We start from the raw sequence: 16,738 nt of genomic DNA, 5'->3' as shown, positions 1-16,738 counted from the left end.
ATTTTTTTTTATTCTGTAGACACTTAGAACTGCATATCTTATTACAGAAGTGGAATTACTCCAAAATTCTGTATCTTTGGTCGTAGCCATGAAGCAATAAAGGCTTTTAGTCTTGAAAACGGTGCAGTCCATTGCCAAAATTTTGTTACTCCAAAATTCTAGCATATTTTGAAAGCTTAGGTTGTCCTCAAAAAGAAACTATCGTTTTCCTGGGTAAACTAAAAAAAAACCCTCCCAGGAAAGGTCCCAAAAGAGAAAGAGTACAAAATTATCTAAAATGGTCTGGCAATAAAGTACTAAATAAAGTACTAAATCAGCTGGTAGTGAAAGGGTTAAATCCCAATACTGTCCACCTTAGGTGGGCATATCAGGGAATGATCAGCTAGCTTGGTGACCTTTAAGAGATACCGACACCGGAAATTAAACAGTTTTTACATCTATCATAATATTGGCTTTGTTTACTACTTATAATTTTACAATAAAGTATTTGCTCAAAGCTTTTACATTATCTTTCTGACTCTCTGTGTTCATCTATGTGGGGGCTGCTGTTTTAACAAAATGGATTCATTAACATTACATTATTACCCTTAATATCTTCCAATTAAAAAATAAATAATGAAAATTGAAAAATGTAAATTGCAAAAGTGCTTAGAAGAATAGCACGCATCAATTTTTACACTCACTTATTTTAAAGGTTTACTTATCCTTTCAACAGCATTGTCATGCAAGTAGAAAAACAATACAATTGGTATACTGTGGCTAATATGCTTTTTCAAATAGTTATCAAAATAAATTATTAGGGACAGCTTTAAAAAAAATTAGATGTGGAGGAGGTGCCTAAAAAGAAAATATCAATAAGAGACTGGGAGAGAAACAAATATAACAATATATCTTTATGTGACCTTTTACGGCCAACTCCAGCGGTCTTCCTACTAAAAAGCTTCACTCTTTTCCAGCCTGGGAAAGAGGAGGCCTTTGTCTGGACCCAGAGTTTGAGCCTGAAAGTAACAGATTTCTCCTCTTGTAGCTGCTAAAAATGTATTCTTCTTAAGTGTCCTCATCTTGTGGGGGACACCAAGCCTGTCCAGTACCACTGTAGCTAGTCCAGGCACTGCAGGATGAAGAAGTGTGGCATACAGCCGAAGAGCTTCCAATGTCAGGTATATAACAGAGTCCCTCAGAGCAGCCTCTTTTTCAACTCCTCTTTGGAGTTTCCATGGAGCCTGGCTTTGGAAAAAGGCATTGGAGCGTCGTACACAGGCATCAATACACTCCAAAGCCTTGTGAACTTGAAACTTCTTTATCCACTGGTCCACCTCTACAGGGAGTTCCTGCAAAGCACCAAGCAAATCATGTACCTGGTCACGGGAGGCAACAGGAAAATTCTCATATTGGAATTTTGGAAAGTGCTGCATTGGGTTAATAGCTGGAGCAGTGCAACGGTTTAGCAGGCCCCCAAGGGCGTCGGCTAACTCGGAGTTCAGCAGCATGCGGGCAGTACGGTGTGTGAAATCACAATCTCTCTCCGGGGCACCGTGGCGCAACAAATAGTAGCGCAGCCCATCTGTTGTGTAACGTCTAATGCAATCTGATGGATCCACCACATTTTTTAGGCTTTTAGACATTTTTGTACCTTCTGACGTCCAATGAGAATGAACAAGCAGCTTCTGGGGAGGCGGAAGACCAGCTGCGATAAGGAAAGCAGGCCAGTAAATAGCATGGAATCGCAAAATATCCTTACCAAGGAGGTGGGTGGAAGGGCCCCATGGTGCCAACTGTGGATTAGGATATCCAGCAGCAGTAAGATAATTTACTAGAGCATCTAACCAAACATATATAACATGAGAGGAGTCAGAAGGCACAGGGATTCCCCAGGATAGACGACTGCGCTGTCTAGACACTGAAAGGTCTGGGAGTTCTTCCTCCAGCCAGTGGTGTACTAATTTAAGGAATGGAGCGGGATGCACAGGTTCTGTCTGTAACCAGTTTAGCAGAGCAGGGCGAAGAGATGACAGACGGAACATATAGTTCTCCTCACTCACCCAGTGTACCTGCAAAGTTAGAAGGAAGGTGGTTACAGGTTTGGCAATATTTAAATCAGCTAAATAATAAAGGAGGCTACAGGATGTTACTATTCCTTACCTATGGTACAGATATTACTTTTTCTTACCTATGGTACAGATGTTACTATTCCTTATCTATGGTACAGCAGCCCTATTGAGTATCAATACAGTTCATACATACTATGCAGCGATGAAGGACAGTTGCCTGCAAAGACACCCGGTCACACTTTCCCTGGTGTCTGTAGCACAATGCATGTACTCTAGCGTTTAGCAGATGCTTAACTAGCATCAGTGTCTGCCAATCAGCATAATCAGTAGTAATGCATGCAAATTTGAGTTCTCTGAGTTATTTTACATTAAGGTTGGTTTCAAGTTTTAGATATCCTTTAAAGGGCCAGTAACATCAAAAAAAAATTTTTTTAAACTACGAAGAAAAAAAAACAAAACACCAACACATATTAAACTTTAAAATGGCAAAGTCTTTATTTAGAAATAACTTTCCAAATCTCTGCTTTCGCACGATGGATCACCCAATGGCCATTTCTGAAGAGGAGCACAAGCGGAGATTCCATAAGTTATTTCTAAATAAAGACTTTGCGATTTTAAAGTTTAATATGTGTTGGTGTTTTTTTTAAAAAAATGTTGATGTTACTGATCCTTTAAGAGTATCCACTGGGTAATTTCCTTATACCTGATGACCACTCTCCAGAGACACTCGGATCTTGTTGCCCTCAAAGTCAGTGTGCTCTGCTGTCTGCCCCTCGCTTAGGAAGGCCTCATCGGATGTGCAATACCATCCTTCATAAGTCCCTTTGTAAATATATCCTTGTTCTTCTAAGGTCATCCAAAACCTTCTCACAGCTTCTATATGTCGGGGTTCAGTTGTGCGCACAAAATCTGTGTAAGAAATATCAAGAGCATCGAATATAGTCCGGAACTGAAGAGACACAGTAGAACAAAATGTCTGTGGGTCTAAACCAAGAGCCGAGGCAGCCTGTTGTACCTTCATGCCATGCTCATCTGTACCTGTAAGAGAGTTAAATATATATTATAAAGTCTTACACAAACCATTGTTTCTAAAGAACTTATGTTTGAAATAAACATCATCCAGACATGGCAGACCTAATTTTTTAACACAATATTTAGCAGACTTACATGATGATAACAGAATTGGTAATGAGATGGGAACACATATTGATAGTCCCAAAAGACATGCATGACCATTGTTCTCATTCTAGACTATATCTAGAATTAATAACACTCCCTAAGAGAAATGGAACTGTGAGCGATATCAAGTGCCTGTCCCCTATTGGCTTTGCTGGGCCCCATGCAATAAAACATATATTTTTCCTGGGGCCCTCTCTGCAGACCCCTGCGATTACATGGGTGGGATGGCATGATGCAGGCAGATAGGAGGGTGCCAGCTGGTTGTGATAGGTCTCCTGCAGTGTTCCCTCTAATTCCATCATGGCTGTGTGCACAACATTTTTTTTTAAACATGTGCGCACAGTTTTTGAACACTGTGTGCTCAGGTCAGAATAAATGTAAAATGTTATGTTTTCACACTATATTATTTGTGCGCACCACAATTTGTTGAGTACTATGGTCTCAAAATTTGTGTGTGCTCACACAGCTTTGAGGGAACTTTGGTCTGCTTATAGGTAGTAAAGTCACTGCACCTAAATTACAGTTGCTTGCATTAATACTGCCATAGCAGTACAGATGTCTGATTTTATGCCCCTCCAAGATACTAAAACCACAGGTGTCAAAGTGCCTGTAATTTTCCCATGTACCCCATACCTCCCAACTGTCCCTTTTTCGGAGGGACAGTCCCTCTTTTGACAGCTCAATCTGCAGTCCCTCATTTGTACTGGAAAGTCCCTCTTTTCTCTGCACTAAACAGCCAGAAAAAGAAACAAAGTTTCTCACTTAATTGGCTTTTAGCAGAAAGCCCAAAACACCAAATAAGATACTTTGTAACAATTTTCAGACACAAAAACACAGTTTAGATAAGGAGAAATATTTTCAAACTTTCATAACCTGCCAAATTTTGTAAAACAAACATGGTAATTGGGGGTGTGGCCACAGAAAGGGGTGTGGTCAAAAAAATTGCTGCGCTGTGTGCGGAAAAAACATTTTTGTCCCTCTTTTTACTTCCAAAATGTTGGGAGGTATGGTACCCTTGCCCTTTGGTCAATCAATTCTTTACTCATAGACAAAGGCAGTATACTCTACAGAGAAATAAATGTTCGGTTATATTTTACTTTTAAAACAGTTTCTTTCCACACTTCCATGCACCCTGGATTGTTATAATAATATCATGTAATAGTCACCTTCAGTGCAGCGTTTCTATACAAGTCAGGCCATCACTATCAAATAGATCTGACTACACTGAACATCCCAAGCTCCTGGTGGATAACTAGAACTCATAAAGGCATAAGAACAATGACAATTGAGCTAAAGAGCAATGGAAAGGAACTGTCTCTGGAAATAAGGGACAGTTATCTGTTAATAATGTGAGAGATTGCACACTCCAAACTTACATCCAACTTCAGCAGAAGCCAGTGGATGACAGGCAAATGGACTGACCTACATGGTATGATCAAATTGATAGTAAGGGCAATCAGTTTAAGTGTAAATAATTCACAGGGGCCACAATATGGACACAGCCACAATATGAGCAGGTGAAACATGTAATTTAGGTGGCCTACAGATATAGAAGTTACTTGAGTACACTCTCCTCTAACTGTGTACCAAGTATTGACTGCAGCCTAAGGAGCAATAAGAAAAAAACAAAGTGGCCAAACCTGCCCCTGTAGACAAAAAAAGCACAGGTTTGAATGACCCCAGCATTGAAAAACGCAAGTGTCAAATAAGAGATGGTTAAAAACTTTAGGCACTCTAAATAAGTATTACTATTTTCTATAGGATAAGTCACACGGACGACAGATTTGTACCGCCAATTGGAAACAATGACATCTAACTTTTAGCGACTAAACGTTCGTAAACATCCATTTGTAAGCAGACCAATGTTCCTTGAGAGGAAAGGGGTTTGACAGGAGAGATGTGAGCAAGTGTCACGCCGCCTACCTGTGCTAAGTTTGCTCTCTATCCCGCACATGGCGGAGTAGCGATGTTGCACATCAGCCAGCAGGGCCGAGTATACATGTCCAAGGTGGGGGGCTGCGTTCACGTAGAATATTGGAGTTGTGTATAAATGGGGTCGGGATGCGACTGCATTCCTGCTCATTGCCGCTGTGCTTCCGCTGCGGCTACTCAATCCAAGTATATTCGCGAACGTGCGCAAAGCCAGCGAGCGCAGCATGTTGCTAATGCGATTTCATAACCACATGCATTTACAATGACGGACAGTACACGGCAATGTCAGATTCAGTCACCCGCGTGAAACGTAAATGCTCAAACTTCCGCCATTTTGCCCATTTCTAACATGGCGCCCCCTGTATCTTTGTAACGAAAACACATAGAATGTATAAATATAACAATGGTGAAAGGCATACAGCTGAATTATTAGAAAAGAATTGCTTCCCAATACTAACATTCTCAAACAAATATTAGAAACAAAACCGGAAATAGCTGCCGCTCCCTTAACAAAGATGGCTCTGTAATGTTTACAACTTCCCCCGGAAGTAAGTTTAAGCTCTAGCTGGTTGAGTTGTGTGTCATGGCGCTGTGCAGAGTGTCCGTCCTGGGCTTGCGGGCTGCCCGCGGGGGGAGTCAAATAAGGCAGAGGTTGCGGCTGAGAAGCACCGAGAAGAAATTAGCTGGAGGTCTGTGCCTATAGACTCTCTTACATTATGTGGAGTAACGCGTGTCCCCCCTCCAATTGTCATGCTTTGCCCTCTGTGCTTCCTAACAGAAGTCCTTCATGATTCTACTGTGCCCACCATCTAAACTTTCTATTGGTTTTTCCCAAACACTCTCTCTCTCTGCGGCTATAACATTTATTAAAGTCCGAATACAAAAACTCGAGTTTTTTTTTTAACTTGAAGGCTCGAATTTTTAGTGGAGAATAAAAAATACTCACATCCTCAACCTGTCGAGGTCCTGTAGAAGTAAATGGCAGGGGACCTATTTGCATTTGGAAGACATTATTGTCTGCACTGGGTTTTGTACCATATTCTGAACATTTTGGGCTTTTCCTGCCCACCTCACGTAAAATTCAGACTTTTCGGACGTCAAATAGGAAAAATGTGGTTTTTTCGTGCGACAGTACGTAAAAGCCGTGGTTTATTTAATGATAAATAAGGGTAGATTGAGGTTTCCAGTTTTTTTTTTAATTCAGATTTTGATACATTAACTCCCTCAATGTTAATAGGGGGGTTTCTTATTCAAAGTCCATACATACATTTCTACTAATTCCTAGTAAATCCACAGATAATGTGGACCTTTCGTTGCTGCCAAGTCTCTTCGGTGAAAAGTCCTATCTAATTCTGCTTCCTGCATCTTATCACAATATATATGACCTGTGCTGAAAATGTATTCTACCTTTTCTTCTAAAATAAAATCTGGTATTCGTTATTTTTTTGCCATTATAATTTCAATTTGTTTTGTTTTTCACTGAGCTCCCCCATAACATTGGTTAAAGAGATTGTTCACCTTTGAGTTTACTTTCTTTATGATGTAGAGAGAGAGAGAGAAGCTGAGACAATTTGCGTTTGGTTATAATTTTTTATTTGTGGTTTTCAAGATATTTCGTTTTTTTTATCAAGCAAGATCTCCAGTTTGCAATTTCAGCAATCTGGTTACTAGGGTCTAAATAACCCTAGCAACTATGCACTGATTTGGATAAGGGACAGGAATATGAATAGGAGTGTTCTTGATGAGTAATAAAAAGTAGCAATAACAATAAAAGTGTAACCTTACAGAGCATTATTTTTATTTTTTGATGGGGCCGTGACCCCCGTTTGAAAGCTGGAAAGAATCAGAAGAAAATGGCAAATCATTAAAAAAACTATAAAAAAGGAATAATGAAGACCAATTAAAAAGTTGCTTAGAATTGTCCGTTCCATAACATACTAAAAGTTAAATTAAAGGTGAACCACCCCTTTAAAGAGGCAATATAGCCCCTTTTTTCAACATTAGTTTAATGGCTAGGGCATGCGTTGACCATACTTTTGTTTTCATTATGAACTATATGTTCGATTTATGATATTTCTTGCAGTAAACAGAGCAAAATGTAAAACTAAAAGTAAAGCTAGTTATGTCGTGCTTGTACGAATTCAATCAAAACAAATCTGAGGTTCATTGAGACGCCTCTGTATTCTGAGCTTCTCTTTTTCTCAAAGCCTAACATTCTGTAGCTAGTGGAACGTAGTGGTTTGTTTAAACAGAGGGCATCTCGGTGCACTGCTGATTTGTTTGGACTTGAACAATAAGTCCTTTCAGCTTCAGATTTTACTTACTTTAGTGCAAGAAATAATAAAACCCATGCATATTTCCTAATCCAATATGTTTAGCACAAACCCTTTTCATTGCTCTCGCCTTCAAAAAGGGGGTATACTGTCCTTGTTATATGGAGAAAATTAAAGCTGTATTAATAAACCCTAATCTGCATCCTTTGTTAGACTTAAAAGCAGCTCATTATTACAGAGGAGTTATCTGGTACTCTGTTTTACAGGAAGTTCAAAAGTGAACTTTCAGTTTCTCATTTAGTGCAAGAAATAACCCCCAAAAAAGATAATGTGCACCATGGCAACCAATCAGATGATTGCTTTATTGTTACTGTTCACATTCACGTTTGCCCAGAATATGTTAAAGCTCTATTTTGCTGGACAGTATCACATTCACAATTTCTTTTATGCTTTGCAAACTCACTGTGCCATGGAGGGGTGTCACAGAACTTTATTCACGAATAGTAACCCATTACAACTAATTAGCTCTGATCTGCCACCTGCATTATGGTTCATGGCAAAAACTGGATTGGCTCCTGTAATTTACCAATTGGGTGTCATGGATCCCCCATATACATTCTTCTCAGAGTCATTTTGTAGTGTATTCTCATGGTTAGAACAAAATGCCTTTTGTAACTATGACCGACTCACTTAGGTGTTGAATTTCAGCAACAACTGGAGATTCACAGGCAAAAGCTATTTTGAGCAGTGTAATATAATGGACTTTAATGTGTCATTGTTCTGCAATTCCTACTGTACTTTGTCTCACTCAGTTTGCTCTTCTTCCTTTCAACAGATTTCCTTCACCAGCAGTCCTTATTTTCCCATCAAACATTCAGAAATGCTGGGGGACCAGCAGGGGCCCCAGGACCAGGAACTAACCACTCATTGTATGCTGCTATAGTGGGAGTGAGTGCTCTGGGGGCCGGAATCTATGTGAGTATGCGCAAGAGTCAAGGAAATGACTGATGTTATCTTGCATTTTTATAGCGCTCAGCCCGCACATTAAGGGACATATTTATCATAATGTGAGAATTGAGCTCACCACAGAATAAATGTACCCACTTTTTATGCATTCCTTTGGGATTTTTCAGAAATATATTTATCTAAAGGTGTTGACTTAAACCCACTGATAAATACACTCCTAAAAATGCCATAGGAATGAATAGAAAGTGGGTGAGTTTATCTGTGGTAAACTCCAATCTCACGGCATGCCGTGGATAGATACGCTCATTTAGAGAATGAGCGGATCATTCAGTGTATGACCACGTTTAGTAAATGGGAAAACCCTTTATCCAGAAATATCTTAATTTCAGGAAGTTTTTTTTAAAGTGATTTCCTTTATCTCTATAATAAAACAGTATCTTGTACTTGATCTTAACTAAGATATAATGAAACCTTATTGGAGGCAAAACAAGGTTGAATTAATTTTGAAATGTTTTTTTCAATAGACTTATGGACATCCAAATTCAGATAGACCCCTTATTCCGGAAAACCCCAGTCCCGTCTGGATAACCGGTCCAATACCTTATTTTTTTCTTCTGAAACCATATTTTATTGCTTTTTCTATTTAAATCTTAGGTGTACAGGACCGTTCAAAGAGATAAAGCACGATTTTGCGAACGGACCTCCTATCTTTCCTCCAGAAGAGAAACAGACTGTAAGTGTCGGAGTGCGTTATGCGTTTAGAATAGGGATTCTTAACCATTGGGCCAGGATTCAAAAATGGGTCACTTAAAAATTTCCCATGACAGTATCCCTTTAATTATAAGTAGGCTTAAGGTATGGAGATTCAAATTACAGAAATGTTTTTCAAGTCCCTGGCACGATAGGGCACCTTAAAGTTGTACTACCTGTAGCCCCAATGGCTTACTCACATACAGCTGCTGTGCTGAGAATGAGTGTTATGTGCATACTGTATAGCTGTTGCCACTCACAAGTGAGCTGGCCATTCATTTTAGTAATGAGCATGTGAGGCCAAATTTCCATTAACTAATGAAAAAGCCTGTGCGGCCCCACTTGTGAATGGAATATAAACCAATTTATGTTGCATATTTTCTTTTCTCTGTCGTCTTAGGGGAACACAGGGACCTATGGGGTTAAGCTCCACTCTCTAGGAGGCAGGCCACTTATAATAATAACTAAGGGTTGTGCCCCACTGGGCTTACCCCTGTACACTGTACTTAACCACTCAGTTTTTAAGTGTCCTGCATCCTAGGAGGATAGGCTCAAGAAAGCTTTTCTTTTTTTCACAGCTACAATATTTCAGATTGCTGACACCCTGGGTGAGACCAGGATCAGGCAACTCCTGCAGCACAGATGACTTACTTTGCCTGTTCAAAGTGGCAAGCAAAAATTCCTGGGGGCCAGGGGGAACCGCTGTTCAGGTCCTGTTCAGCAGAGCAGCAGACTATTTCTACCCCAGGGGGCAACTCTGCCTCAACAGCTGTGAATGCAGAGCCTCAAGCTCCTCTATGGGCCATTCAGCTATCTCAATATTTAGCTTCTCTTCAAGGGCTACCAGCTATAGCAGACAATTTGGGTAAAGCCTTGGCTAAACTCGGTCAGCGAAAACGTTCAGCTGATGCTAAAGAGGATGCGGCAATCCATACCCCGTCGGACAGGTCATCTCTTGACAAAACCTCCTCCCAATGTGAAGGCAAACTCCCTCCATCAGAGGGGTCCTCGGGGGATAAAGAAGAGGATCAGGAGGAGAGATCAAGATACTCAACATGATGTGGACGGAATCATCAAAGGGGTACTTCGAATTCTCAATATCTCACAGACAGCTCAGCAAAGTGATAGTTCAGGGTTGTTCAAAAGACAACACAAGTTCATGGCTTGCTTCCCACCGCAGGAGCATAGACGCAGCGCAAATTACTGCACGCACCTCCACACTCTCTGTAGTGGCATGTAGAAGCCTATGGCTCAAGAGCTGGTCAGTAGACCTTAGCTCAAAGAAATCCTTAAAGGAATAGTTCAGTGTAAAAATAAAAACTGGGTAAATAGATCTGCTGTGCAAAATAAAAAATGTTTCTAATATAGTTAGTTAGCCAAAAATGTAATATATAAAGGCTGGAGTGAATAGATGTCTAATAAAACAGCCAGAATCCAACTTCCTGCTTTTCAGCTCTGTAACCCTGAGCTAGTCAGCGACTTGAAGGGGGGGCCACATGGTACATTTCTGTTCAGTGAGTTTGTAATTGATCCTCAGCATTCAGCTCAGATTCAAAAGCAACAGAAATGACCCATGTGGCCACCCCTCAAGTCTCTGATTGGTCACTGCCTGGTAGCCAGGGTAACCAGTCAGTGTAAACCAAGAGAGCTGAAAAGCAGGAAGTAGTGTTCTGACTGACTTGTTATACATAAAATCACTCTAGCCTTTATACATTGCATTTTTGGCTAACTAACTATATTAGAAACATTTTTTATTTTGCACAGCCTATCTATTTACCCAGTTTTTATTTTTACACTGAACAATTCCTTTAACTTCACTCCCATTCAAAGAGAACAAGTTGTTTGGCTAAGAATTGGAAAAGATTATTACCCAAGTAACGGGGAAAAAGCACCTTTCTTTGGAAAAACAACAAGGCCCACAACATATCCACTGTGGATAAGTCTGCCTCAGCCTGACTGGGCACTCCCTACGGAATCGTTCGGACAGATAGGGGGCAAGTTACTGTGATTTCGGAAGGTGTGGAGTTGTCTCTTCAGATGTTTGGGTAGATGGTATCAGAATTATATCACCTCGACTTCACAGCCTACTTCTACAATTCCGCTGGTCTATCAACTGGAAGAAATTCAATCTGTGGCCCAGTGACCACATGATATTTCTGGGCCTTGAGTTTAACACTACCAGATGGCAAGGCTTACCCATGACAAGGAGTCCCAAATCGGAGATCAGATTAACACTCTCCTCTACCTATGAACACCAACATTTCTCATGGCAATGAAGGTACTGGGATTTATGGTTTCGGCCATCGAGTCTGTTCCGTTTGCACAGATCCACATACGTCGTCTACAATCTAACATCCTATCGGCATGGAAGGAGGGACCAACATCTGAAGCCTTCACTCTCTCTGAAACATTGAGGCAGGCTCTCCAGTGTTGGTTACGATCAAACGACCTTTCCACAGGACAATCTTGGGCTATGTCAGTTTGGAACGTGATATCAACAGATGCCAACCTACAGGGCTGGGGAGAGGCGTGGAACAATCTGTCTGCTCAGGGACTCTGGTCCTCCCAGGACCAAACTGACAATCAGCCGAAATCCGCTAGATCCGGGTGAATGGGAGCTTCATCCAGAGACGTTCACAGAGCTGGTGAACCTTTGGGGGCAGCCACAGATAGACCTGATGGCATCCCGCATAAATCAAAAGGTTCCAGAATTCTTCGCTCACTACCAAGATCCAATAGCAGCAGCGGTGGATGCCATGACTCAGTGCTGGATGTTTGACCTAGCATACATCTTTCCACCACTTCCAATGCTGCCTCGAGTCCTCAAGAAGATTAGACACTCAGTAGTCACAGTAATAGCTCCTTATTGGTCTCGCAGAACATTGTTCTCAGACCTCCAGGAGATGTCAGTGACTATAATACAGACCAGACCTTCTTAGTCAAGGACCAGTAGTTCACCCAACCCAGGCTTGTTCACGGGATGGTGAGGCATCCATATGGTGAAGGCAGGGGAAAGCCGAAGACATAATCAATACCATGCTAAGGGCATGTAAGCCTTCATCATCCAAATCATACCACAGAGTATGGCACTCATATTTCAATTGGTGTGAAGAGTCGAATTTCCCGTTACTGGAACTCAACATTCCTAGAGTACTCTCCTTTCTTCAACGGGCTTGCAGTTGGGACTTAAGCTTAGCTCGTTAAAGGCACAAGTATCTGCATTGTCCATCCTTCTCCATCCTCCTCCAGCATCGATTGACAGAAGAAGACATGATTCGCACATTTCTACAAGGAGTGGCACATGTGAAACCCCCTTCCGCCACCTGTAGCAGACTGAGATCTCAATCTAGTACTGGAAACCTTACTGGAGTCACAATTCGAACCGCTGAGCTCAATATCTGACACCTGGCTCACCTAAAAGGTAGTATTCCTAGCGGTGATTTCTTCAACCAGAAGAGTCTCGGGACTGAGTGCGCTATCCTGTGAACAATCCTTTCTGGTATTCCATAAAGACAAGGCTCTTCTACAAACTGTTTCATCATTTCTACCAAAGGTAGTTTCAGCCTCTGACATTAATCAGGAGATCGTGGTACTGTGGTATTTGGAGAGATCTAAGTCATTCTGTCGAACACAATTGCTCTTCATTCTACCATCTGGACCTCATAAGGGCCAAACAGCCTCCAAGTCTACCAGTATGAGGTGGATCAGACAAACGATCTCACAAGCCTACCTGGCCAAGGGATGATCACCACCAGACGGCGTCCGAGCCCACTCCACGAGGGCAGTTGGGGCTTCGCTGGACCAGATCTGCAAGGCGGCAACCTGGTCCTCAGCATTCACCAAATTTTACAGGATTGACACACTTGCTTCTGCCGAGGCTTCTTTCAGGGGCAAGGTCTTACAATCCCTGGTGTAAATTATAACTGATCAATCAGGCTCCTACCCACCCTGCTGTTTTGGGGTCTGCTTTGAGTCCCCATAGGTCCCTGTTTCCCCCTAAGATGACAGAGAAAACAAGTTTTTCGTACTCCCTGTTAAATCTGTTTCTCTGTAGTCAAAAGGGAGACATAAGGCTTCCCACCCTTAGGACAAGCCATTGACCTGTTGGTTGCGTCCAGAATACCTGGACTACTGACCTGGCTGTTTTTTCTCGTTAATGGTTGAATACATGTTATTTCTTGTTCTTAGTTGGCACAAACGGAGTGGTTTAGTACAGTATATAGGGGTAAGCCCAGTGTGGCACGCCCCTCAATTATTATTATAAATGTCCTGCCTCCTAGAAGGTGGAGCTTAACCTCATAAGTCCCTGCGTCCCCCGTCTAACTACAGAGAAATGGATTTAACGGTGAGTACAAAAATCCTGTTTTTACGTAAAAAATATACCACTGACAATGTATCTTCCTTGTTTTAACAGTAAAAGAAGTAAAAGTAACTGAAACTGTAGATGAGAAAAAAGGTAAATACAAATGTTATGCTTGTTTCTGAAAACGTGTGTTTGTGATTTTATAAGGGGATGCAGTGGGTTCCCCATGACATCCTAAGAGGTATCTGCAATAGCATGTGCTGATTGTGTGTCTTGTTGGCTGCCTAATGACGGCCAGCACTGAAACCCAAGACAGCAAGTGCTGAGTGAGTTCTCTCATCCAGCTTCTGGTGAGCAAATAGATTATTCTCAGTTAATACAGACCATTCATGTTCCTTATTCTGAATTGAAAATAAGGACACATCTGGTCATGTGAGGAACAGGTAATTTAAAACTAAAGCAGCTCAGCGTTCACGTGATCTGGGGGTGGAAGAGAGGCATCTCTGGAAACAGCAGAACATTGCTCAGAAGATATTCTCGCTACCTTCAATGAATAGTGTTCAATGGCCTGTCTGGAACCACTGGGCAGCTACTTTGTGACTAGATTTTAATGCTACAGGAGAGTCCACCTGTCTGGTCCCAAAATAATACAGTTAATATGGATGTTTTTTTATTTCTTTGCTCAGCAGTAAAAGAAGAAGTAAAAACAACTGGAATTGTAGATGATAAAACAGGCAAGTGAGAAATTGGGTCTGAAAAATATAATACACTTTTTATACAGTTAATTCTTGTTTGTACAGCTGAGTATAATCTGTGTTATGTATAAACTTTCTATTCTAATTTTCTTTAGCTCCCCAAACAGTAGAGTCTGCACTCCCTGAACAGCTCCCCTCCCATGTTCCCTTCCTTTTGATTGGTGGAGGAACTGCCTCATTTGCTGCTGCTCGATCCATTCGTGCCAGAGATCCTGGGGCCAGGGTAAGGGAATGTCATGGTTGGAAGCCAGGTGGATGGTGGTAAAGAAAGTGAGAGGGATTATTACTTTGTTTGAAAAAAGGCAAAATCTGTATCATGGCATCAGAACATTAAAAGAGAACTAAAGCCTAAAGAAGTTGCTAGAAATTTTGTACATTATGTTTTAAGCTTCTGTACCAGCCAAAGACAACCACAGCCCTTTAGCAGTAAAGATCTGTGTTTCCAAAGATGCCCCAGTAGCTCCCCATCTTATTTTCTGTTCATTCGCTGCAAATGCTCTGTGCTGCTATCACTTACTGAGCTTAGGGACCCACTCAGAATATACAGTATACATAGGATAGAAATGTCACAGTATAAGGCTGATTCGTAATTAATACAGATAATTACTACATGGCAGCACAGAAACCAGTGCAACTAGCATCATAATTTAATAATCAGCCTTGTAGCATCAGCTTATATTACAGACAAACCTTGTAAATTTTTGACGACTCCTAAGCTTAGCTTCTCAACAGCTGCTCAGAGCCCACTGAGCATGTGAGTGTCGCAGACCCTTTCCAAGATGGTGACCCCCTGTGACAAGTTTGAAATCCTGGATCATTGCTGCTATTGAGGAGCTGAAACTTCAGGCTGTTGCAATAGGTTCAGTATGTCAAATATGGCATTTTTAGCCATATTCATTGTTACAGTTTAGTTCTCCTTTAAAGCTTATCAGATGTGAACCTGTTTCTTGTAGGTTCTAATTGTGTCGGATGAGTCTGAACTCCCTTACATGAGGCCACCCCTCTCCAAAGAGCTCTGGTTCTCTGAAGATGCCCATGTAACCGAAACACTACGTTTCAAGCAATGGAATGGCAAGGAAAGGAGGTAGGGAAAATGAAATAAAATCTAATTAAATTCAGTGGGCGATGGAAAAACAGAAAAATCAGGATAGGTAAAATAGGTCACCATTAGGCAGAAATTTGTGAACCTTTTTTTTTTTTTTTTTTTTTTTTTTATTATCCTAAACTGTCCTACTTTCTCCCACAGTATCTTCTTTCAGCCACCATCTTTCTATGTGCCTCCGGAGCAGTTAATGTCCGTGGAGAATGGCGGAGTGTCTGTCCTGACTGGAAAGAAGGTGGGAGACTATGCTTTCTGTAAGAATTGCTGTAAAATAGATCCAGATGGGCTATTTGCTGTCCACAAATCTTAAAGGAACAGTAACATCAAAAAATTTAAATTAATAAAAATATAATGCAGTTATAATCTAGTTACCAAGGAACAGTAACTAGATTTTTCTCTACAGGAAGAGTGATTATCCGCCTGGATTGAATTTATAATTGATTTTATGTAGATTTATTCTTAAATTATTCATTGTGTTTCCTGGCCGGCCAGCGTTTTAGAGATTATATATAAGTAATAAATTGTACACTTTTTTAATATACTGGTTTCGCAATCCATCATCTATTTTGCTTTTTGTATAATGCAGTGTTGCCCTGCACTGGTATATCTGCTGTGTTTACTTCAGAAACACTACTATTGCTTATATGTGTAGCAATGGGGGCAGTTATTGAAAGGAGAAAAGCCTCAGGTTACACAGCAGATAGCAGATAAGCTCTGTAGAACATAACGATGCTATCTGTTATCCACTATTTAACCTGTGCCATATAACCTTTTTTTCCAATTCACACCATTTCTACACAGCAGCTTGTTATATAAATTATAGTATTGTTTCTGAAGCAAACAATTTCATTTTTGGTAATACTGTTCCTTTAAACTATTACTAAGGTTTCAACATGACGTGGTGGCTGTCCATCCTTAATATACATAGAAGGAAAGAAACCAATTGTTTGCTGTGAAGTGATAACCTGATACTTTGCTGCCTCTGCAGGTTGTCCATATGGATGTGCGAGAGAATAAAGTGAAACTGGATGATGGAACCCAAATATCATATGAAAAGTGTTTGATTGCAACAGGTATGAATCACACTGCAAGAACCGGGTTGCTTGAGACAAGTTGTATATTGCTATTGTCAAATGCTATATGATAGAATGAGCCATCCTGCCAACAAAATATGCATTGTGTTGCTGCTGCTGTTGGTCAGAAATGATCTTTATGGAAATGCCATTTCACACAAAAATTGGCGCCTGTCACTTGATGTATGGGAGTCTTCTGCAAAATAGCTCTCTGCTATATCCCTTAAGGATTAAAACAAAGTCAAGGTGAGGGATGCAGGTATTAGCACTGGCCTAGCCACACGCCAGTGGTGAATCCACAAAAAAAGCCAATACCTGGTTATGCAGCAAACAGGGTGATCCCAAATTAAATCC

General features: G+C 40.9%; 2 protein-coding genes across 8 annotated transcripts in view; one reads left to right on the top strand and one right to left on the bottom strand.

The window, feature by feature from the left end:
- Positions 1-686: 686 nt before the first annotated feature.
- Positions 687-5,697, bottom strand: mars2.L (methionyl-tRNA synthetase 2, mitochondrial L homeolog). Of its 3 annotated transcripts, none has more exons than XM_018228606.2 (3): positions 5,621-5,697; positions 2,755-3,089; positions 687-2,051 (listed from the first exon to the last, which is right to left on the bottom strand). In XM_018228606.2, exons 2-3 carry the CDS (start codon positions 3,070-3,072, stop codon positions 933-935), a joined length of 1,437 nt encoding a protein of 478 aa, XP_018084095.1. In that variant the 5' UTR covers positions 3,073-3,089; positions 5,621-5,697; the 3' UTR covers positions 687-932.
- aifm1.L (apoptosis inducing factor, mitochondria associated 1 L homeolog) overlaps positions 5,691-16,738 on the top strand; it is a 25,360-nt gene continuing 14,312 nt past the window's right edge. Inside the window, exons 1-9 of one of the 5 annotated variants that reach the window (XM_018229642.2) lie at positions 5,691-5,851; positions 8,271-8,410; positions 9,056-9,134; positions 13,566-13,607; positions 14,144-14,188; positions 14,305-14,432; positions 15,163-15,293; positions 15,456-15,546; positions 16,300-16,384. In XM_018229642.2, coding sequence (XP_018085131.1) covers positions 5,746-5,851; positions 8,271-8,410; positions 9,056-9,134; positions 13,566-13,607; positions 14,144-14,188; positions 14,305-14,432; positions 15,163-15,293; positions 15,456-15,546; positions 16,300-16,384 — 847 coding nt within the window. In that variant the 5' untranslated portion in view covers positions 5,691-5,745. Of the gene's footprint in view, positions 5,852-8,270; positions 8,411-9,055; positions 9,135-13,565; positions 13,608-14,138; positions 14,189-14,304; positions 14,433-15,162; positions 15,294-15,455; positions 15,547-16,299; positions 16,385-16,738 lie in introns of those variants that run through there. The other 4 variants (XM_018229641.2, XM_018229643.2, XM_041572549.1 and 1 more) reach the window with 4 other exon arrangements.

Source organism: Xenopus laevis, chromosome 8L, assembly GCF_017654675.1.
Source record: "Xenopus laevis strain J_2021 chromosome 8L, Xenopus_laevis_v10.1, whole genome shotgun sequence".
NCBI classification, from domain to species: Eukaryota; Metazoa; Chordata; class Amphibia; order Anura; family Pipidae; genus Xenopus; species Xenopus laevis.
This window is presented reverse-complemented; position numbering and strand designations above follow the sequence as displayed.

What these genes read in the sequence shown, in the direction of transcription:
- mars2.L (XM_018228606.2), bottom strand. Translation starts at nt 3,072, where the DNA reads ATGAAGGTACAACAGGCTGCCTCGGCTCTTGGTTTAGACCCACAGACA. An exon ending in CTCTGGAGAGTGGTCATCAG is followed by an intron (nt 2,052 to 2,754) that starts GTATAAGGAAAT and finishes CTAACTTTGCAG; the next exon opens with GTACACTGGGTGAGTGAGGA.